Below are 23,668 nucleotides of genomic sequence, written 5' to 3' on the forward strand. Positions count from 1 at the left end.
TATGAGGAATGGAGGATGGGCTGCAGTGCTAGCTGGGCGAAAAGGCAAACAGTGATCAGATGTAGGGCAGGGAATCCTGGGTTTGTTTTTGTCAGGAGGATGAGATGCAGAAAAAGAAAAGGTGGTCACACTACTTACAGTACAGCAGGCTGTACTGTGCTACAGAATTACCGGGAAAGCACTGGGGGATGCAGAGGGAGAAGAAAGAAAAGGCTTCACCAAGGATTTCTTCTTCTGGGAAAAAAAAATGCATTCCTATGATGGAAGTGCCCTTGTGGTGATATGAACGGTGTCCATATCTCTTTCTCCCTGGTTGCCCTCAGTCGTGTTAAAGAAAGGGTGGAAGGATGGCGTTACCATCCTCAAGACCCAAGTGGCATCGTTAGCCTTCCCTTCCTGGTCCTGTTGCTGAATTGTGCTTACCCAGTTTGATTGGGCTTAAATTTGTGCTCAACTCTGTTCCCAGCACTAGGCCAAAGGGCCATCCGTGGGCCTGGGGAGGAGCAGGAGGCTCAAGTAGGTTGGGATCCACAGATGGATCTCTTGGTAATTTGCAACGGACTGCTAAAGCTTTTTTTTATTCGAAATAGTTTAACAACGGCAGCAAAATAAGAACAGCAACAGCAACCACCGTGCATCCACCCTCACGGATCCTAACTTACGAAAAGAAGAAAGGTTGCGCTGCATAATAATTAGGAAGGGGCTGCCCAGTCTGAGAATATTCAGTCCTGGCACCCAGATTCCCAAGCACAGCCTTCTGGCGATCGAAGGCTGTCTTTGTTCTTGGCGTCGCACGCTTTGCCACATCAGCTAAAGATCTAGCAGCTAAGCAGCACAAGCTTGCTTATGGTTAAGTTCGATTTACTTCTTGTGACCTAGCATATTACACGAACCTGGGCTATTTGGTGAGTTTACGGCTCCGCGTATTGTGTGAACCCAGAAAATAAGCAGGTGGGTGCAGGCTCTGTGTTTGCCTTTGGCAACGAGTCAACAGACCTTGCAATTCCATTGCGGTAACAATTAATAATATTAATAAATAGAACGGAAGCAGCCATGAGTCTCTGCTCCATTAATCCACCAGAGGGGGTGCAAAATGTATTGGCTTTCGTGTTTAATTTCTTTTTACTGGTGCAGTTTTTTTGGTTTTGTGAGCCAATGAGATTCATTTCTATTTTTCTTCCTGTCCACCAGCTGAATCACTGGAAAGGCAGGTGGTAAATGATTTAATAATACTTCATTGCTTGGGGCAAAATATCTCCTTACTCTGAACTGGAGCTACGGTGGGATGAATCCCGTGAATGGATTCAGCGGTTGATGTGGTGGAACGAGAAGAGAAATCGTCAGGGAGTTAAAAATATCCATTCCTGGTTGGAAATCCAAGTGAATGAGTTTGGCAATGCTGTAGAGAATGTTGGAGCTAACCTAAGTGGAGGAACGAATAATAACAATACCCTTGTTGGGAAGGAAAGAGAAGAGGAAGGAGAAGGAGAGGCATGAAGTTGTTGTGATGGAAGACTTCAATTACTCCAGCATCTGTTGGGAGACAAACTCTGCCAAGCAATGGTCCTTCCAGGACATTCCGGACCTGTCTTGCCGACAACTTTCTCTTTCGAAGGATGGAGGAAGGCTTAAGAGGATCATCCTGATCAATAGGAAAGACTTATTTGAGGAGATGTGAAGTAGCAGGAACATTGGGAGAAGGTGGCCAGTGGATGCTGGAATTCTTGATTTTAAGAAGAAAAACTTCTTGATTTTTGGACAAAAACTGAGCAAACACATGCCTTGCGACTTCTGAAGGACATAGCGATGAGGTAAAAGGAGGAATAGCTGGTCAAGGAGGAGGACATCTACATGGCCTAAGAGAGGGCGTCATGAAAACTAGAGGTCGGTCTGAGCTGAGCTTGGTAAATGGACAATGGAACATTTATTTAGACACGTTCAAAATAGAAGAAGAGAAAAGAATCTGCTTACCAGCAGCTCAGTGAATAGGGCAAAATGCTGACGGGTAACAAGGAAAGGCAGAGCTGATCAAGCCTTATTCTGGACCAGTCTTTGCCAGCCAAAAATTATGTGTCCCACTGAGAAGCTGTAAGGGTCAGGATTGGTGCTTGACACCGATACACCAGAAGCATGACCTTAACTTGGAGTATTTCTTTACTTGGAATGAGTTTAAATCTCTAGGACCAGATGAATTCATCTTAGGCTATTGAAAGAATTTGCTGAACATTTATGCAAGATCTCTGAGAAACCCTTGAGAAATGGTTGGGTAACAGACGACTGCTGGAGAGCAAATGTTGTCTCTGACTTTAAAAAGTGGGGAATCTTTGAAGGAACTTGCAGGCTAACTAGTCTGACATCAACCCTGTCATAAGACAATTGATTAAAAAGCATCTGGAAGCCAGAATGGATTTGTCAAGAACTAATCTTTCCAGGCTAACCTTAATCTCGTTTTTTGATTGGATTACTTCCTTAGTAGATTGTGGGAATGTTTTCAGTGAAGCATTTTTACCCTGTGGCATTCCGATTTAGCAAGCTACTTAAGTATGGGTTGGACAATTAAATGAATAATAGCTGACTCAAAAATCATAGTCAAAGATTGCTGTTCAGTGATTCCTCATCTCACTGGAGAGAGGTAATGAGAGGGACACACAAGATCAAGCCCTGGATGCTGAACTATTCAATATTTTTATTTATAATTTGGATAAAGATGTTGAGGGAATGCTTTTCCAGTTTGCAGATGACACAAACTGGAATGAGATGGTTAATAAACAGGAAGGCAGAAATAATCTTGATAGGTTAGTGAAATGGGATAAAACTAATGGAACAACATTTAACAGAGATGAATATAGATTTCATTTAGGAAACAACATCAAGTGCTCAGGTATAGAGTGGGAAATACCACTTGCAAAAAAGATCTTGGAAAGATAACCGGTTACAAATTGAATATGAGCCAGCAGTGTGATGTGACTGCAAAAAAGGCAAATGCCATTTTAGGTTGCATCAGCAAAAGTATAAGTTCCAAATCACAGGAAGTTAGTGTTCTACTTTATTTTGTTTTCACCAGGCCCACCTTGCATACTGGGTCAAATTCTGGGCTCCACATTTAAAGGAGGATTCAGACAAACCGAAACGGGTTCAGAGGAGAGCAGCAAGAGTGATGAAAATGAAGTCCTGTGAAACTGTGAAGAGAGACTCGAGCAACTCCGAGAAGAGAGAACGGATGGATATGAAAGATGGCCCTCTTCAAATACCTGAAAGTGGAAAAAAGACAAGTTTTGTTCTCTGCCATTCCAGAGTACAGGACACAGAATAATGGAATCAGGTCACAGGAAGGCAGATTCTGATGAATGTTAGGATAGACTTCTTAACGGGAGAGCAGTTGCCCAGTAGAATTGAGGACCCTGAGAGATGCAGAGCCCCCTTTCCCTGGATGTGTTTGACCAGAGACCAGGTGGTGGTTGCTTCTAACTTCCTGCAGATCCTCCAGTTTGGGTCTCTCCTTGCTGTGTCTTGCAACATGCTTGGCATCATTTGAGGGTAATGAGAAGTGAACAGGATACAGGTAGTCCTCGCTTAATGACCATTTGTTTAGTGACTGTCCGGAGTTATGAAGCTGCTGAAAAAACTGACACTTACGACTGTCACAGTTCCCTGCAGTCCTGTGATTGCAGTTCAGGCACTTGACAACCATCTTGCATTTACCATGGTCGCAGCATCCTGCAGTCACGTGATCGCCATTTTGGACGTCCCTAGCTGGCGTCTGATAAACAAAATCAATAGGGAACTGCATGATTCGTTTAATGACCACCACGAAATGGTCATAAAATTGGGTCTGGATTCGCTTAATGACCGTGTCACTTAGGAACTTAAATTCTGGTCCCAATTTTGGTCATTAAGCAAGGACTACCTGTATTTAGCTCTCTAGGACCGGGTGGATTGTACACCTGCTGATTTTCATAAGACTTCCTTGGCCTTTTTCTGCCTTCTCTTTCTCCTGGGAAGGTGGTGGGAAAAAGCCTTTCCTGTCCCCACCTTGTGCCATAAGCCTTCTGTGTGGAGCAACAGTTCTTGCTGACTGTGCCAGCTTTCCACCCTTGCGTAAGATTTCATTAGCAGGGGAAACCATCAGCTCTTGAACTTCTTTATCAAGTTTTGGCATTAACGGGCCCAAATGGAGAGCGAATTGATAATCCCAAGAGCCCTTCCCCCCCTTTCCATTATTTCCCTCCATGCAAAGAGGGCAATTGTGCAAAGATTTTGCAGCAGAAGGCTGGCTAGCCAAGTGTTGCGCTTTGATGAGAAGGGGCTAACTGTGCAACAAACTCAAAGTTGAATTTGGGGTGGGGGATGTACAGCCAGCTTGTAGTCAAAAGCTGAGATTCACAGAATGTATGAGTCAAGTATCCAAGACAGTGCTTCTCAACCTCAGCGACTTTAAGATGGGTGGACTTCAAGCATGGCTGGCTGGGGAATTCTGGGAGTTGAAGTCCACCCACCTTAAAGTTGCTGAGGTTGAGAAACACTGTTATAAGACATTACACTGTGTGCACAATTATTAGGCAAGTGAGCATTTTGACCATATCATCATTTTTATGCATATTTTCCACCTCCGAGCGGTATCAACCTGCATGCTTATTGGATATAAGCGTATCAGGTGGTATGTATTTGTGTAATGAGGGAGGGTGTGGCCTAAGGAGATCCACACCCTATATCAAGGTGCGCATAATTATTAGGCAGCTTCTTTTCCTCAGGCAAAATGGGCCAAAAAAGCCAAAAATTGTAAAAAGTCCTTCAGAGGGATGCAGCACTCTTGAAATTGCTAAGATATTGGGGCGTGACCACAGAACCATCAAACGTTTTGTTGCAAATAGTCAACAGGGTCTCAAGGAACGTGTTGAGAAAAAAAGACGCAAATTAACTGCCAAAGATTTGAGAAGACTCAAATGTGAAGCTGCCAGGAACCCATTATCCTCCAGTGCTGTCATATTCCAGAACTGCAACCTACTGGGAGTGCCCAGAAATACAAGGTGTTCAGTGCTCAGAGACATGGCCAGGGCTGGAACTCGACCACCACTGAACAAGTCACATAAGTTGAAACAGCAAGACTGGGCCAAGAAATATCCGGAGACAGATTTTTCAAAGGTTTTATGGACCGATGAGATGAGAGTGACTCTTGACGGACCAGATGGATGGGCCCGTGGCTGGATCAGTAATGGGCACAGAGCTCCACTTCGACTCAGACGCCAGCAAGGTGGAGGTGGGGTACTGGCATGGGCTGGTATTATTAAAGATGAGCTAGTTGGACCTTTTTGGGTTGAAGATGGACTCAAAATCAACTCCCAAACCTACTGCCAGTTTTTAGAAGACGCTTTCTTCAAGCAGTGGTAAGGGAAAAGTCTGCATCTTTCAAGAAGACCATGATGTTTCTGCAGGACAATGCTCCATCGCATGCATCGAAGTACTCCACTGCGTGGCTAGCCATTCAAGGCCTCAAAGATGGAAGAATAATGACATGGCCCCCTTCCTCACCTGACCTAAACCCTGTTGAGAACTTGTGGGCCCTTCTCAAACGGGAGATTTATGGTGAAGGAAAACAGTACACCTCTCTGAACAGCGTCTGGGAGGCTGTGGTTGCTGCTGCGCAAAAAGTTGATCGCCAACAGATCAAGAAACTGACAGACTCCGTGAATGGAAGGCTTATGACTGTTCTTGCAAAGAAGGGCGGCTATATTGGTCACTGATGTTCTGTTTGAAATGTCAGAAATGTTTATTTGTAAATTTTGAGTTGTTTGTTTATTATTCTCACTTTAACAGATGAAAATAAATGAGTGAGATGGGGGAATTTTCGTTTTTCATTTAGTTGCATAATAATTCTGCACACTAATAGTTGCCCAATAATTGTGCACACATAGATATGCTCCTAAGAAAGCCAAAACCTCACTTTTACTTTCTTAAATATTCAGGTTTGAGGTTTATTAACATTTTGGATTGACCGAGAGCACTGTCGTGGTTCAATAATGAAATTCATCCTCAAAAACTTGCCTAATAATTGTGCACGCAGTGTAGTTGCGCACCTGCCAGGCCAGCCTATCCTCTTGCACATCTGGTGAGGGTTCAGTCATGCTCCCCCGGGACCCCCCAGGCCTGATCGTGTAACCTGGTCTTGCGGGACTTGTGCAATGCGGAGGAGGGGGCTTGTTGCAGAATGCTGGGAAAGCCTTTAGCCCAGGAGAGATCAGAAAAGTCACACACCAGGCATTTCTATAAAAATAATTTATTTACAAAAAGCAAAACAAAAGCAAAATATATTTAAAGGACTTAGCTCTCATTGAGAGCTACCTAGCTTGGCTACATATCGGCACAGAGAAAAAAGAGGAAGTAAGAAACAAGTCCGGGCAGGTTCCTCCCCCCAGGCGATTTGCATCAAGCAGGTGAAAGGAGACAATCAAATACAACCTCTTCACCTGGCCAAAATGATTAGGTACAATAGCAGTCTTAATCGTTAGTAGGAAAACATCAACAGGGCTAACCTCAATTCTGGGGGGGAGAAGATCCCACAAGGTGGGGGCCACGGCAGAGAAGGCCCATCTCCCTGGAACCACCAAAAGTAATTCCCTGGGAGGTGGGACCTGCAGCATGCCTTGTCTGCCGGATTTGAATCGCAGGCCGCGTCATAAAAAAAAGGTCAAAGAACCATGGCGTCCTCTTTTTAGTCCTTTGTAATGCCCAGCATGTGCGCACGCATGCACACACACAGAAACGAAACACTGTCTGACTGACACCTTGGAAGCATTGCACAGCTCCCCCAAAGTACTGAGTTCAGGTCTCGCTGCTCGGCGGGATCCCAGGATGCCGGGTGCCAGGTCTGGCTTGGCTGAAGTGGTGGAAATGGCAGCTGCAGCCTGGGTGCATGCGAGGGATTCATTCAGGATGATTTCAGATGGCCCAGCTCTCTCCATCTCTGCTTTTTCCCTTCCTCCTCCTCCCCACTCCTGCCATGAAATATTGTCTTCCTCACACCCACTTGCCGGGCACAGGAGGGGAAACACCGAGCACCGTTTCCCGACTTAACCCCTCCTGTTCTCTCTCCCACTGAGAGAGCTTTGGGGCCTCTACCCTGGGCCACGGACAGGCAGGGATGTTCTTGAGTCTTCCCAGCAGCTGCTGCTGGTCTCCGATGGTCCAGGGATGGAGGGGCTATGATGGATCCGGGCCCTCCGAATGCCCGTCCCGTCCCAGGACATGGAAATGACGAGATATCGGGATCTACCGAATCAGCAGGGCATCCAAGCTGGATCTAGCGGTCGTCCACATCCCAAACCTTGTTATTGGAGAAGCATTTTCCAGCAAGTTGGAGCTCCAAGCCTTAGATGTGGTATGGAGGATAAGGGATAAAACTGGGAAGAAGCTGTCACTTAGTCTGCAGAGGGCTGTGGACAGCCAACACAGCTATGGGACAAAGGTTTCCCAGGACACTCTCTCTTCAAGTTTACATTAAAGGAAGTAGATTTTGGATGAACACCAGGAAAAATGTCCTCATGATCAGAGCTGTTCAGCAATGCAACAGACGAACTCTGGAAGCAGTAGCCTCCCCTTCACTGGGGTAGTGCTTCTCAAGCTGAGCAACTTTAAGATGGGTGGACTTCAGCTCCCAGTCCACAGCCCTTAAAGCTACCAGGGTTGAGAAGCTCTGTTCTAAATGACCATTTCACCTCTAACAGCAGTCAACTTGTGAACAGGCAGCCCCTTCCCCTTGGCAGTCATTTTGTGAGTGTGCCTGCAACAGGCTATCCAAAGTCCAGATGTGCTCAGGGGCCACTAAAGTTTGGGGATCCTCATAGCAAGATGAGCTAAAAAGACGTGTCCTTGTTTGCCATCAGTCTTTGGAGTGTCTAATGCAGCTGGAAACTGGAGCAGGTTCACTTGACCCTGTTTTGTGGGATTCTTTGAAGAGGAGTTGGTCCAAAAAGGGAGCAATGCTGCCACCCAGTGGTGGTTCCATTGAATAGCATCAGCCTCAGGACATTTTCTGTGTCAAGAAAATGCTGAACGCGCCGGAGAAATGTGTGGAGAATACCTAGCTAGAATGCAGCGGTTAAGAGCTGGTTTGGTTATCTGAAAGTGATCTACTTTTGAGTGCCTGGACCATGCAGTCTGAACGTCTCCAGCAGAAGACCTTAACTCAGGGACACCGGCTTTCAATAAAGTCCTCCCTCAAGGCTTCCTCTTCGCGTGAAGGTACCTGGTGGATTATCCGTTCTTGATGTGAGACCCGTGAAATATGAGCAAACAGTATACCAAATAGAATTCTGTTGCAAGTGATAGGAGAATCTTGGGACTAGAATAGCCGATTCCCTGGCTGGGGAATTCTGGGAGTTGAAGTCCACAGGTCTTAAAGTCACTGAGATTGAGAAACACTGATTTGGAGGAACTCTGCCATGAGAAAGAAGGCAAATGTGGGGTGTTCGTAATGCTAGGTAGGGGTTCCTAGCGTCATAAGCCACGGTCTCTGGGGAAGCTCCGAAGTTACGGGGTTCTCCTGAGCAAAAGAGGCTTCTGAGTAGGACCGGCATCTGTCCAGGAATGGCTTTCCCCATCACACTGCATCATTGTTGCCTGGGTTCGCACAACACGCAGAGCCAGCCCAGGCTTTCAAGACCCGGCCATCTTCACCCCACAGGTCAACCGGTAAAGCGTACAATGTCTTAACGTGGCCGCCAAGTTCCCACGCCCTGCCGGAAAGCATGCTGATCCACAAATGCCCCATGCTCGTGTGAAGCTAGTTTAGTATGTTTTGCAGCCCGTCCAGCATGTCACAATTCCTGCGCCAGAGAGGGCTTCCAGAGGAAAGGGAGAAAGGAGAGATGACGGGACAGACACAACTTGTGGGCATTGTGCTGCATGGGAATTTCTGTTCAGAAACATGGAGATAATCACATCCAAGGAGGCAGAGCAGAAATGGCTTGGCAGGAGAGGGAACATAGCATAGTCCAAGGCTCTAAGGCAGGGTTTCTCAACCGTAGCAACTTAGCAAAGACGGGTGGGCTTCAACTCCCAGAGTTCCCCAGCCAGCAAGCAAAGTTACTAAGGTTGAGAAACCCTGCTCTGAGGCCTAGGCACTTCCTGGGATGCACCCTGTATTCTTGGCAATTCCTGAAATAATCATAAATACGTGGTTGTTTCTCCCCACTCCCACCCTGCCCTTCCGCGTGGTCTGCTCTGCCTAACGGTTCTTTTCTTTTTCTTCTCACACCAGGCTGGTGGAAGAATTTATGCTGCTGGCAAACATGGCGGTCGCCCATCGGATTTACCGTTCCTTCCCCGCCAAAGCCCTGCTGCGCCGGCATCCCCCTCCCCAGACCAAGATGCTGCACGACCTCATGGCGTTTTGCGGCCAGATGGGCCTGGAGGTTGACTGCAGCAGTGCTGGCGCCTTGCACGTGAGTGAGGGCCCGAGCGGGCGGGGGGCAGAGCAGCTTTTCCAAGGGGGTCGTCCTGTGGGCTGCCGCTGCATCCAGCAAGGCTTTTTTTGCTTATGAGAATTTTTCACTGTAGGGAACCCCGCACACTCTGCTAAAGAAAGTGAAGGAGTGACTGCCGGCAGGAAGCTTTACGCAAGGAGTGAGGGAATCTCTTTCTCTGCCTGCCTGAACATGAGAATGCAAGGACGTTTAATTCACCCCTAAGTCTGACTTCCTTGCTGTGGTTAATGCAGGGGGGCAAATAGGGGGAGAGGGCTTGCCCCAGGCCGCTTGGTGAGCCTGTGGCTGAAGCCAGATTTGTACCACTTTCAGATCCAAAACCAATTCATTTGGTGGCTCCACTTCTTGGGGGTGTTGAGGTCTTGCAAGGTGGCACTGCAAACAAATTTAGCAAATAAGCAGTGACAAGGTTTCCCAGGCCTGGATCCCCACCCCACCCTGCCTTTTCCCCCTTCAATCTCGTAGGCTTATTGCAAGATGTAACCTGCCACTTTGGGCTGCCAGAGAAACAGCCACAAAAAAGGCTGCCTGTTTTTGCCCCGTGTTGAGGTCATGATTAGCGAGCTTGGACAAAGCGTGAGGGGTGGTGGGGAATGGCAAGTGGCATTCACTCCTGGGTCTCTTTCTCTTTCCTCCAGAGAAGCCTGAATGAAACCTTTGGGGATGACCAGTACACCGAAGCGAGGAGGGAGGTGCTGATCAGCATGTTCTCTCGTCCGATGCAGGTATGGAGGGGCTACCACGAAAGTAGCCCATCCCCACCCGGTTGGGCTGTAGCAATGCGTGCCATGGGGACTGCCTCTAAGGACCACTCAGCAGCTGCAGTTGGTGCAGAGCTGAGCAGCACTGAGCTAAGTGGCAGGAGGAGGCACCATGTGAGAAAGACCTTGGGAGGCAGGGCGAAGAGACGCTGTCCAGGGAACGGTCAGATAAGAGAGGGCATGGCCCACAGCTGCATAGTGGGTGGGGCAAGAGGCTCAGAAGGGACCCTCCCTAGGTTCTCGGGCTGTAAAGGAGACGGCAGGCAGATTGTACTTTCCGACTTGGAAGATTCTGCCAATGGAGAATCACTTTACCTCTTCAACAAAGGCGAGGTTCTCTGTTTTGAAAAATGTGCGTGCCTCCCGTCATTTCTGTAGTGCGGGAAGCTGGAACGAAAGTGTGAGTACAAAGCAAAGCCACAAGGGAAATGCACAGGAACCGTGAACGACTCTGGGTGAAGGATGGCACAGGGCAAGGCTCCTCGTGGAGAGTGGTCCACCACGTGGGCCCCTTGGCTGGAAGAGCCCCCGTCCCAGTCTCTGGTGGGGAACGGCCTTATCCCTCACTGGGGGAAACACACCAGAAAGGGCCTCCACTGATGGCCTGGGTCCGGGTGCAAGTGGGTCAGGGAACAGTTCGCCTTCGCTTGAAAGCTGACAAAACTGAGAGAGGAACGGACTCAGACCATGGAATCTGGTATGTGACACAGCCACCCGCACCCCGATAGGAACATCAGCCGCAGGATATACAGACGAGGTGGGCAGCGTGATGTGGTCACTCCCTTCTAATTTAAGAGAGACACACTTCTTTACAGGTAGTCCTTGCTTAATGACCACAATTGGGATCAGAATTTCAGTCGCTAAGCAGAGCAGTCATTCAGTGAATCCGACCCAATTTTACAAACTGTTTTTGCAGTGATCATTAAGCAAATCACTGTGGAGGTTAAACGAACCATGTGGTTGTTAAGTGAGTCACGCGGTTCCCCATTGATTTTTGCTTGCCAGAAGCCAGCCAGGAAGGTTGAAAATGGCGATCACATGACCACAGGATGCTGCGACAGTCATAAATGTGAACTGGTTGCCAAGCGTCCAAATTGCGATCACATGATTGTGGGGACGCTATGACGGTCGTAAGTGTGAATACCGTTTGTAAGTTGTTTGTTTTCAGCACTGCCGTAAGTCTGAACCAGCACTAAACAAATGGTTGTTAGGTGAGGACTACCTGTAGCGTATTTTATTTTCTTTCAAAGGCCACAAGCCCTGCGGTTTGGACCTCATAAACCCAGAGCCCCAAGTTAGCCTGTGAGATTATGTCGGGTTTGAGCGCTCTCTGCTGAACTTTATGGGCCATTTTTAAACCGAATACCCTGGGGACAAGCTCAGAGCTCTGAGCGCATCCCTTAATCTCAGTGGCCAATGTTGCATGGAGATGGAGGAGGACCTGGTGTTCCCAACACCCGCGTCTGCGGAGGGCGACTCTGCCAAACAGAAGCCAAGCTTTTCAGAGAGGTCAACAGGACTCTGGACTCGGTTGGGTGGACGTCGGAGGCCGAGGCGGAAGTTCTCGTCCTGCCCGATATGGAAGTCCCATCTGTTCAGCCCTGGCCAGCCCCTTCGCTCCATCCGTCGCCTGGGCTCGCTGAGGCCCACCCTGATTTTCCTCCTCCTCCTCCTGTTTGAGGAACACCGGTCACCTTAACGCTGGTAATAGTCGGGGCTGTCCCAGCACTCGGAAGTGTTCCAAATACTTATTTTTGAGGTCAGTCCTCCTCACAACCTCCCTGCGAGGTACGTCAGCCTTATCCCTAGTTTGCGGAAGGGGTTCGGAGAAGAAAAACCGGCCCCTTGCCACCAAGACAGAAAGCCTGGTTTGTGCCATTTGAGGCCAACGTTAACGTTGGAATGGGGAACTTCCGTTCCTGGCTCGGCCCGTCAGTCGAAGGGTCCTGCGTTTTCTGGAATGTTTATCCCCAGGTGAGTGTGGAAAAGAGCCGGAACTGTTGGTGGTGGCCGCCAGAGGCCTTTTTCAAAAAGGGGAGCTGTTTTTTTCTCCGATCCACAACGTTAATTCCTTAGGAAGGAGAGAGAACTCAGCGTGTGTCCTGTCCCCCCACCCCTTCTTCTAAAGCTTTGCAGCTTCTTGCACCACCAGCCATTCAGACCAGAGACGCTGTCGTCTTCCTTCCCAGCCTCGCTGCCCGTGGCTTCTGATCTGTCCCACTTTCTTCCAGATGGCGGTCTATTTCTGCACCGGTGTGCTGGAGGACGAGGCCCTCTTCCGTCACTACGCCCTCAACGTGCCCCTCTACACCCACTTCACGTCCCCCATCCGCCGTTTTCCGGACATCATGGTGCACCGGCTGCTCTCTGCTTCGCTGGGTGAGTTTCTCCGGACGAAGGGCAGGCTGGCCGACCCCCTCTAGGAAAGGATAGAGCGTCCTTCCCCAACCAGATGCCCTTCAGATGGTCTCAGGCTGCAGCCCCCATAGAGAAACTTGGGCACTGGATCTCCTCTCCTGCCAGGTAAGACCAGAAAGATCCTGATGGTGGTGCTGGGTAGATTGTAAGATACTAGGCAGACATGCAACAGTGAGCTGGCTTGGGAGAGCCAAATCACCTTCCTACGCTGCAGAAGACGTGATCGTCGGGTCCTTTCTGTGGGGGCACAGTGGGCTGGGAGGGTCTGCTCCCGGCCTCTTTCCCTCCCCCACCCCCACAACTCCCAGAACAAATGAAAGAGAAAATTGGCACTGTCAAGCTCCGTGCTCCTGCAGACAAGTTAGAGGGGCCTCCACGCATTCCTGCTCATTTTCCATCTCTACCAGGACAGTGGGGTGGAAATCAGGGCATCTCTGGGTCCTGCAGCCCCTTGGCAGCAGAGTACAGAGCAGTGTTTCTCAACCTTGGCAGCTTGAAGATGTATGGACTTCAACTCCCAGGATTCTGGGAGTTGAAGGCCACACATGCTGGCTGGGGAATTCTGGGAGTTGAAGTCCACACATCTTCAAGCTGCCAGGGTTGAGAAACATTGCTATGGAGGGTTACCTTAGTGTAAGTAAAGCTGGTTCTCTCTGAGGTTAAATATAACTCTGTAAGGTGAATTGGCTGTGTAAATTAAGCCCATGCAAACAGTTGTTTATTTGTTAAATTAAGCAATGGAAAATATTTGGCTTAATAGAACCCCCCCCCCCAAATCCTATTTTCCTGCCCACCCACTTCATGTACAGGGCTAAACAGATGTGATTGGTCCATATTGGCCAATCAACAGTTGACCAGTTGAGGTGTCTTGAGTTTGAAAACACACGTTACAGACATCCATCGTGTCGCTGGTCCTCGTTCTCCATACTGGAGGATTGGCTTCTGGGACTGTGGTAAAGCTGTCTTAAGTGACGTTTAAGGAGGGCCGCCGGGCACGGAAGGCGCGAGTTGCAGCTTAGGTCCCAATTCAGAGTGTAGGATGGGGGAGACTCAGCCTAGGTTCCTCCCCCACACCCCCAAAGGCTGTAATGGTTGCCTAACCTAATTGAACCAGACTCACAAGTGTGACTTTATGAAATCTGATTTATTGAAGGATTAGTATGCAACTACAGAGAAAGCTGAGAATGAGCAAAAGCGCGCCAAATACAAATTAAGAACCCTCGGCTCAAAACGTAACACCTCCCCCCACCTAGCCGTTCCAACCACCCCCTCCCAGGTGCCAGTAACCATCTTCACCCATCCTGGGAAAGCAACCTTGAACATTTGAGAAAACCCAAACACATTCCATTCCCTCAGCCCCGAGATAACAGTCCGGGCAATGGAAACCTCCTTTCCCTGTAAATCAAACATGCAATCAGTAAATGACATGTGAAGTGTTACGATGTACCAGGCACATTGAAACAGTGAACATGACAAAGGCCCTTCCTTCCATGGGGCAGCTCAGTCCCACCAGCTGGGTTTCCCGCTGCTGTGCAAGCGCTCGTTTGCAGTACAGTGCCTGCCACCCCACAGAAACGGAGGGGCAGGTGTCTTCCCCTTGCTGCTTCCAACCAGAGGGTGTGTCTTTTCAAGGGTTGGGCCCTGCCCCACATTTGGAGAAGGCTGACATCCAGAAGCAAGCAGAGCACTGCAATGACCGGAAGATGGCTTCGAAGCGGGTGCAGGAGCTCAGTGTCGATCTCTTCTTCGCTGTGTTCATCAAGGTCAGGCACCCGGGGGCCGCTGGTGGCACAGGAGGAGCGGAACGCGTGGTGGGGGGGTCTTTGAAAACCGGCTGGGCGTTGTGTCTGCAGAGCACCCGTCTGCTGGAAGAGGACCCCCCGTTTACTTGTTCGGTTGATTATATCAGGGTTTCTCGATCTCAGCAACTTGAAGCTGGGTGGACCTCAACTCCCAGAATTCCCCAGCCAGCATGTGGAAATTGAAGTCCACATGTGTTGGCTGGAGAATTCTGGGAGTTGAAGTCCACCCGTCTTCAAGCTGCTGAGATCGAGAAACGCTGATCTATATGCTCGCTCTCTACAGTTTTATGCCCTGAAGGTGACTAGTAACCAATATTTATTTATTTATTTACTTGATTGATTGATTGATTTCTAGAGCTGCCCATCTCAACAAGTGACTCTATGGGTTCTATGTCTGTTGGGTTCTTTCTTAGTGGTCCCTGAGCTTGCCTTTCTTCTTGCAGACATTTCACGGGCAGGCTCAGAGACCACCAAGAATGTTAACAGTTCAACTCTGAGCTATGTATATCCTCTGCTATTGCAATCAATAGAATGCACAGAGTGGGGAAAACATTAAAATCCAGAGATATAAATTAAAGCCAGTGCAGTCATTACTTAACAGTTAATTAGCAGAAGCTTGGTAGAAGAGATGCATCTTTGCTGCTCTTTTAAAGGCATAAAACAGAATTGTAAGTTGGAAGGGACCTTAGAGGTCATCTATTCCAACCCGCTGCTCAGTATGGGATCTGCTAGAGCATCACTGGCCATCCTTGTTTGAAGACCTTCAGTGAGTGAGGGAGAACTCCTGCTTTGCCCCAAAGTAGGGACTGAGCACAACCTCCTGGGGAAGTGCATTCCTTAGGTTGGGAATGACGTGGGGAAGGCCCTCTCCCGCTTCCCAGGTAGAAGAGACTCTGAGGCCAGACCCATTTTCAGAAAGGTAAACTCTCCTCCACGCACCCCGATCAGACGATGTCTGGCCTTCCTTGGATGGAGAGGCTGGAGATCAAAGCTCCGGGTCCTCATTCCCCAAAGGGGTTGTGCCCTGACCATCCCCACATGCCTCAGAAATCAAAGGAAAAGGGTCCAGACTGACTGCTCTGCATATAAAAAACCCTGGAATCCACCCCTTGACTACTTTGGCTTGACTGAGTATATAACCTTCAAGTCACATGTTTTTTCCCTAGATCTATGAGTGATCTAGGGCAGCGTGTTTCAAACTTGGCAACTTTAAGAGGGGTGGACTTCAACTCCCAGAATTCCCCAGCCAGCATAGCATAGCTGCATAGCCAGCATAGCATAGCTGGCTGGGGAATTCTGGGAGTTGAAGTCCACCCCTCTTAAAGTTGCCAAGTTTGAAAAATGCTGCCCTAGGGCAACACAGAACCGACAAGGTCTCCTAGATCCCCAAATGTGCAATAGGGAAGGTTTTTCTCTTGGGGAAAAAAAGACCTGTGAATTTTTTCAGTGCAAATATTGATAAGAGCAAGGGGCATCCAGCTCTGATCTAAGGCTTTTGGCGATCTGTTCTTGCCCCTTTTCCCCACAGATCTGCTGGATCTGCTCTCCCAACTCATCAGAGCTTGGGCCAAGCCAGGGCCTCTGGTCCATCTCCTCTCCAGGCTTTGCTCAAGCATTTGCACAGCAGGGCTGGGTGGGGACCAGGCTTGGATTGGAGTGTGGGACGAAGGGGCACCTCTGCTCATCCTGCCCCCCCCCGTTGTCTCTTCCAGGAGTGTGGCCCCCTGGAGTCGGAGGCCATGGTGATGGGCGTCCTCAGCGAGGCCTTTGACGTCCTTGTGCTGCGGTTTGGAGTCCAAAAGCGCGTCTATTGCAACGTGAGCCCGGGCGATTCCCAGGGTGGCCAGGCGGGCCTGGGCTTTAGCTGGGGAAACCGTTTGCATTTTTAGCCTTCTCAGCACTGGAAAGGAGGGTCCCCGAAGGCGAGCCAAATGAGACAAAATTGGGCAGGCTGGGGAAAAAGAGAAAAGGAAAGATTTGGCTGGCAGCTGCAAGGAATAAATAAATCAGATGTCCGAATGGGAGAGGCAGCCGGGCAGCGGATCAGAGCGCCGATGACTGCTCCTCTCTCAGCCCCAGTTACGTAGCCGAGGGCGGAGCGCAGGAATCCCGCCCCGCACTTCCTGGGACACACGTGCACAAATATGGATGCAGATGTGGTAGGAGATGCAGTACAAGGGCGAGCAGAAAGGGCCACCCCACGCACTCCTCCAGTAAAGGGAATGGAAAGAATCCTGCCTTGATTTCCCCGGCGAGCCTTCTTGCTTCCACGAAGCAACTTAACGGCCCATCTGCCTGTTAACCTGCTGCCAGTCCCAGTTTGGGGTCCCTGGGGCCGAGGAGCAGTTTCTAAGGCCGCGGCAGCTGTTTGGCTGACTTCCTCTTCCAGTCACTGTGGGCCCTTCCAGGCCCCCAGGGACCCCAGCTGTTGGCGTGGGCTGCCCCAGGCCCGGTTCGAACGTTCCCCACGAGGAGAACCATTAGCAAACTCTGTGTCCTGGCAATGCGAATTCCACCCAAAGTTGAAATCCAGAATTCTGAGAATTCTCCTCTGAGAAATGGATGGAGGATTTGCAGAATTCTGCCCTTGGTGTTAGAACCTGCCTGCTTTCTCTTTATGAGGTCTGCAGGCTAGGGAACCATTTTCCTCTCCTCCCGCTGCCCACCCAGGGCTGGTTCTGACAGGAGTTCCTTCTCCAGGCATTGGGATTCCACGTGACAATTTCTGGCCCGGCTTAAATTAAATCAGGCAGGCTGAAATTAAGCGTAGCAAGGATAGAGACCTTCCCTTTAATCCGAGAGGAGAAGCACCCTGCCCTCTTGACAGCCATGTTCCCGGGCAGAGCACGAAAGCCCTGGGAGGAGCACTCCGTTCGTGCTCAGTGGCACCCTCTCCCTTACCGCAAGAGGGAGCGCCAATGTGGTGGGTCGGCTGCATCCCTGATTCCCAGAAAAGAATCGGGTGCAGGAAATGTAAACAAAAGGAGGGGAGTCCAACCAAGAGTGGGTATGTGTGTCTGGGGGGGGGTTGTTTTGCAGAAGTCAAGGTGGCAGCCACGGCCACCCAATGAAAGCCCTGCCCATTTTTATGTGTACCTTGGTATGTGTAAAAAGGGATCGGGTTTCCAGGATGTGGTTGCGCCCTCACCTTGACTTTTTTGACACACACACACACACACACACACGCACACACACATGCTCCTGATTGTACAGGAAGGCTTTGGGTGTGCCACATCAAGCCTTGTTGCCCCTGTGGGTGCCCTCTAGCTTGTCCTTCTGCCCTTCAGGCCTCTCTTCCCACTTGGTGCAGAATGTCTCTTTCCTTCCTCAAAGTTGTATCCTCCTGCCAGTTCCTCCCTGGGTAAAGCGGTCCGAGCAGTGGGCGCTCTGTACATGCCCTAGAGACCAGAGTCCTTCTGCCCTATCACAGCTGCAGGTCTCTTGCCACGCAGGGCCAGGCGGGGCGGCTCAGTTTCCTGGAGCCTCTCCAAGGAGAGGGAAGGCAGGGACGCTGCCTGCTTTGTTCTGTGTGCCGCCATCCATCCTTTGCCGTCTCCAACCGCTGCCTGAGGACGCCGGGCCTTTGCCTTCCAGGGAGCGGCTGGGCCTCCCTCTGCCCCTTCAGGGGACGGGGCAACCCCCTCCCAGCACAGTAGTCAAAGCAGAGCAGACGCAGCCGAGCAAGCACTTCTGCCTCTCGAAACGGTGAAGCGGGGAGACGTTGGGTTTGATTTCCACCATCAGAAACGGGACTTGGTGGCATCCAGGGGCCCTTCATCTGCAGCAGGTGGCAGGTCATGCCAGTCCCAAGGCGATCCAGTCGCAGTGCTGGGCAGGAGGCGGGGAGGAGCTGGGGCCTGGACAAGATGCCATCCTTTCCAGAAGACCCTCTGAAAGGGCTGACCGGTGGTCACTTACATACCTTCCCTCTGCCCGCCTGCTGGGATCGCAGAAGACACTCAGTTCTGCTTTTTAAACCAGAGACGCTCCACGTTCCCTTCCCTCCCAGACCCAGCCTTTGGTCGAGGTTGCTGAATCGCCATCTCCCCAAACTGGGAATGCTGCCAAGGATCGCTTGGGCCGGGCAGGCAGAGGGCAGAGCTGGGCCGCTCGGGGCCCGCTTGGGATCTTGGGGTGATGTGTGAGTAAGAGATGAAATCCCCAAGGAGCATCCTGTTTTTAAGGCAGACAGAGACTGACTGCTGGCCAAACCGTAACCTCTGTTTGTGGCCTTCAGCAGAAACACACTACTTTTGAAGGCCAAGGCTAAGCAGGAGGGGCACAGAGTGGGGAAGGTGATGTGGGTTGCGCTCAACTGTGCAGCCTCCATGTGCGATGGCTGTCTATCTGCGAGTGCCGATCTCAAGGAGATGCGTGCAGGAAGAACCCCGCATTCCCAGCTTCCTCCCCAGAGGCTCCTGACTGACCACTGTGAGAAGCCAGGTCCTGGTCATGGGCCAGCTGTGGCCTCATCCACCTTCGCAGCCAGTTCTGTCGGTATGTGCTCTGATGTAAACTGGCATTTGCTGCCTTAAGTGCCAGCAGACAGAGAGTACGGATAGTTCTCGACTTCCGACTATACATTTAGCAACTGTTCGAAGTTAAGATGGTGCCAAAAATAGTGACCTACGGCCGCTCCTCGTACTTACGACTGCCACCGTGTCCCTGCGGCCATGTGATCAAAAAGGCGCTTGGCAACTGGCAAGTATTTACAATGGTTGCAGTGTTCCAGGGTCACATGATCGCCATTTGCGACCTTACCAGCCGGCTTCTGCCAAGCATAGTCAATGGGGGAAGCTGGATTCACTTAAGAACCATGTGATTCGCCTAATGACTGCAGCAAAAAATTCGTAAAATTGGGCACAACTCACTTAATGACCACCTTGGTTAGTGACAGACATTCTGGTCCTGATTGTGGTCGTAAGTCGAGGACTACCTGTAGAGAAGATATGGTTGCTACCTTGAACCTGAACCCTGAGGGCCTTCGATCCTGTGGGCCAGCCTTGCGGACTTGGGGGGATATGGTCGGTCGGCCTTCCCTACGTGTGCAGGGGCATCTCCTATTTGGTGGGGTCCTCCAGCTCAGCGTGCATCTGCATCCTGTCCCCCTGACTGGATCTCCCCGTTCCTTTGCAGGCTTTGCCGTTGGTGGGGTTCCAGTTCCAAAAACTGGGCAAGAAGCCGCAGCTGTCCCTGGTGTGGGAGCCAGAGAGCCCAGAGCAGGACGCTGTGCGACAGGTGACCCTTGCCCTGCCCTCTCTCCACCCACACCCCCTGCCACCCTGCTGTTGGCTGGCTGGCTGTCTTGGACCCGCCTCGTCCTGGGCCAGGCCATGGTGTTTTCTAGCCAAGGACTGCTGGCAGAGCTAGGACAGCAAGGCTGGCTGGGGAATTCTGGGAGTTGAAGTCCATGCTTCTTAAAGTTGCTAAGGTGGAGAAACACTGCTCTGGAGCCTTGCCATGGGGACATCTCCCTTCTCCAGCCCAGGACCTCGAAGCCTCTTCCCAGTTCAGGAGGGCTCCTTCCAGCTGGTTCGCATCCCCTCGAGAGCTGTGACTTCTCCCTCCCTCCCGCTTTGCGATGCCCCCTGATTCAGCTCCCCGCCATGTAATTAACAGGCTGCCTGCTCCTCCCCTCCCCAGGTTACTAATTGTGACGTTTGATGCATTCAGGCAGGCCAACATCTCCTGGGCTGTCGCAGCACCTCTCCACCATGTGTTGCCGTTTCCTCCGCCCGCCTCCCCCCCCTCCCCTGGCATCACTCAGATCCAATTCTAGCATTTCTACCCCTGCCAGCCTGGATTTCCAAGATGCTTTAAACAGAGCCTCACTGTCTCCTCCGCGTGCATTAACTCAATAACTGAACCATGGGGAGACTCTGCATTTGCCAGACTTGATTAAATTCTATTTGGGTGCCAAGCTCAGAGATGCCCTAGCTAATTGCTTTGAAGTGCTTGGCAGAGGGGGCTGAGGGATGCTGGGAGCAGAGGGGGGCTTAATTATGGGCACCCCTCGGTTCTGTGTAACCTCTCCAGGGACTGGGCAAGTGCTCAGCAGCACCAACTGCCCTCTGCAAGACGAGGCCAAATTGGACGACTGAGTGATTGGAACAGCCCTGGGGGAGGAAGCAGAGTCAGAGGCCGGTCCCAGGCGTTTGCCCACATTTTTAGTGGTGTGTAAAAAGGGGCCAAGACAATATTGTAAAATGTGTCAGTGGAGGTGGCTGGTTGTCTCGGTGGACGAAGGCAGTTAATCAACCGCTTGGCCACTGTTGAAAAAGCAGCAGACTTTGGCCTGATCTAGCAGTGCTGTCTTTCTTGATTTCAGCAGAGGAAATCTGCCCATGCCCTTTTCAGAGAGGGAATTGCCATGGTCCAGGAGGGCCACCTTGTGTTCCCCTGCCTTTTCCCCTCCGCTTGGGGGTGAGGATTGTAGGCACTCTGCATACGTTCAGAGCCTTTTCATCCATTCTTCATTGGTCCAGGGCTAAGCTCAGGCAGAAGCCAGGTGAGCCTTGGGATGGTCAGCTGGGCTGCGCTTGGCTTTCATGATGCACCAGTTACGGGGCCTCCTCTGGCAATTCTCCTGCCCTGTGTATGCATCTCACCTCCATGGCTAATTTCCTTGGGATGTGAACACATTAACCCCAGGGTAAAGTGGCTGTAAAAAAGACAAATGTTGACATTGGCTTGGAAAGGCATCAGAAATAATTAACCAAAACTGCAACTTGTTTATATAAAACCACATGGACTTTGGCCCATCCATCGTGCCCCTTGGAGGGTGCTGGGGACCAGTTGCAAGAGGGAGCACCTGTGTTCCTGTCCTGCACCTGATCTTCTCAGGAAGCCCTTGGCTCTGATGCAGTGAGTCGTGGGAATCATTTCTGCCGGTGTCCCCTCTCCCTTTTTCCCCAGGCAGGGGCAGCCAGGCTGTCAGAAATGGCCCCACCTGAGCATGCGTCAGCCCCACACATCAGTTTTGGAAAAGCAGCGCCCTGAGATGGATGGAGCCTCTCTGTGCATCTTCCGTTCTCCCTAACAAACTCCAGCAGGCATCCGCCACCACTGTGGGGTGGGAAGGGGGTTCCATCTGGACAGAGAGGCTTATTTTCAGTGTTTCTCAACCTTGGCAGCTTAAAGATATGTGGACTTCAACTCCCAGAATTCCCCAGCCAGCATGGCTGGCTGGGGAATCCTGGGAGTTGAAGTCCACATATCTATCTTAAAGCCGCCACGGCTGAATAACACTGCTCTAGCCAATAGATCTTTGGCCCTCAGCAACCATCAGCTCCAAGGATGGCCAGGAGCATCATCCTAACCCTTTGGCCCTGTCTCTTGATTTGACCTGTTCCATTCTGGGGCAGCAGCTGCTTAGAGGAGGCAGCGGCAACTTCCATAGCCAGGGTATCTACTGATGGAGTTAGGATCTCCTTGGAGCTCTGAGAAGAACACCACCATTCGGGAATCCCCTCCACATCCATTGGCGCAAGCACAGGCATTCCTTCCCTGGCATGCCCCTGGCCATCATCCACTTACCCACATCTCCACTGGGGCTCTGTGGAGTTAGCGCACACATGAGACTGCATCAGGAATGCTCAGACCAAGGTCCGTGGGGCCCTCTGGGAATTTCACGGTTTAGAGGGCTCATAAGCCTACCCTCTCTTGATCCCTTAAATTTGGTGTTTAGAGATAGACTGCCCCAGAGCAGGAAGGCTCTGTTTCGTTATATAGCCAGGCAACGATAGATATGCCTTTTGGTGCAGAATTTTGAGACCGGACAGGTGTTGCCTTTCAGGAGATCCAAGCCAATGTTAAATCGGCCAGCTAATATTTGCTCGGCTTATCTCCCGCTCAAGGTCATTACGATTTTCACCTTGGTGGACGTCGTCCTGCGATCTGACAACGTTCCCACGAAGTACAGCGCGGTGCTGAAGAGGCCCGGTGGTGGAGGATGACCGGGCCCGGCGTCCAGAGACAAATCCTGCCTGCTCGCCCAAAGCCGCTTCTGCTGGCAGCATCCTTGACTGACTCCCTGGGAAAAGAACAAAGACTTTTTATTTCATTTCATGTTATTTTTGCAGACGGGGGTTGTTTTGTCTCTGGGTTCTTAACAAGGCTGTCCTCAGGAAGGGGGTCAAAAAGGTCAAGATGCCACAGCCCTGCAAGCATCATAATGCACGTGAAAAAGGGTGAGGTTTCACTCGCATGGCTGCAGCTGCCATCTTGACTTTTTTGACCGTCTCACTGCAGACATCCTTGGTTTTTACTCAAGCTGGTTGGCAGGTCTCAGCCATTTCCAACAAAGAGTAATGAATCCTTTGGAAATGTGAACCATCTTGGTTTCCATCTTTTTAGATTTTTTTTAAAAATTTGTGGCCTAAGACTGGGAGGGACACGGTGGTTGTATCTGGTCTGTCGGGCACTCTGTCATTGTGTAATAAACACTTGCTCAGTCATGGAGGGTTGTGTCCCCTTGTGTGGCTTTTCATCCGTGGCTCCTGGGTCCACTGGCTTTGCTGGAACCTTCTCCATTGCAACAGGAAAGGGAGTCTTGAAATCTGGTGAAGGAGCGGCGCCCTTCCTTTTTAGTTCCACTTCTCCGCTTCTCCCGAAGTGGCTGCTTAAGCAGGATTTTGCTATTGCAACCTGTTGTTCGGGCACATGAGCCTTTGAGAGACTCCACACGTGGCCAGAGGACTCAGCCCTCTTTACTCTCACCCAAATACCCTAGTAAAGCAAAGGAAGTAACTTCCTGGAATCTGTCCTAACTGCCAGGAAACACGCTGAGACAAGGAACTGGTCTCTAATGTTTTATTGCTTGTACATAACAGGAATCCTAACAAACTGAAGAAGCGTGGGAAAAACCCAGCCATATAAACCCCAAAGGTTAAGGCGGGCCCGATCTGTGTCTCTTTGAATGGCTACCTAATTCCTCAGTGCTACGCATGCGCTTAACAGTCTGGATGGGAGCCCCCTGCTCGCCATCCTTACTCATGACAGAATCCTTCTAAAATCAGCTGAAGGTGCTGTTTCTCACACGGCAGCCTGTGGGGGGAAACGTCTTTATCTTTCGATTATATGTCCCAATTCCATTTCAGTTTATCTCCCTTGCTGGCAGCACAGACTTTGAAATGGAAGCGTTGCGGGTAGGAATTCTTGAGGGATGGCAGGGAATTGCGCCAGAATGGCTGAATTAAGCAGCTCC

At 50.6% G+C, this 23,668-nt stretch overlaps 1 protein-coding gene across 2 annotated transcripts in view; it reads left to right on the top strand.

Annotated features, from left to right (window-relative positions):
• DIS3L2 (DIS3 like 3'-5' exoribonuclease 2) overlaps positions 1-22,794 on the top strand; it is a 183,308-nt gene extending 160,514 nt beyond the window's left edge. For both annotated transcript variants that reach the window (XM_063306305.1, XM_063306304.1), the window contains 7 exons: positions 9,257-9,440; positions 10,121-10,207; positions 12,475-12,622; positions 14,294-14,424; positions 16,176-16,280; positions 19,600-19,701; positions 22,320-22,794. In XM_063306305.1, coding sequence (XP_063162375.1) covers positions 9,257-9,440; positions 10,121-10,207; positions 12,475-12,622; positions 14,294-14,424; positions 16,176-16,280; positions 19,600-19,701; positions 22,320-22,418 — 856 coding nt within the window. In that variant the 3' untranslated portion in view covers positions 22,419-22,794. The remainder of the gene's footprint in view (positions 1-9,256; positions 9,441-10,120; positions 10,208-12,474; positions 12,623-14,293; positions 14,425-16,175; positions 16,281-19,599; positions 19,702-22,319) is intronic.
• The last annotated feature ends 874 nt before the right edge of the window (positions 22,795-23,668 follow it).

Source organism: Candoia aspera, chromosome 6 (assembly GCF_035149785.1).
Source record: "Candoia aspera isolate rCanAsp1 chromosome 6, rCanAsp1.hap2, whole genome shotgun sequence".
Classification (NCBI taxonomy): domain Eukaryota; kingdom Metazoa; phylum Chordata; class Lepidosauria; order Squamata; family Boidae; genus Candoia; species Candoia aspera.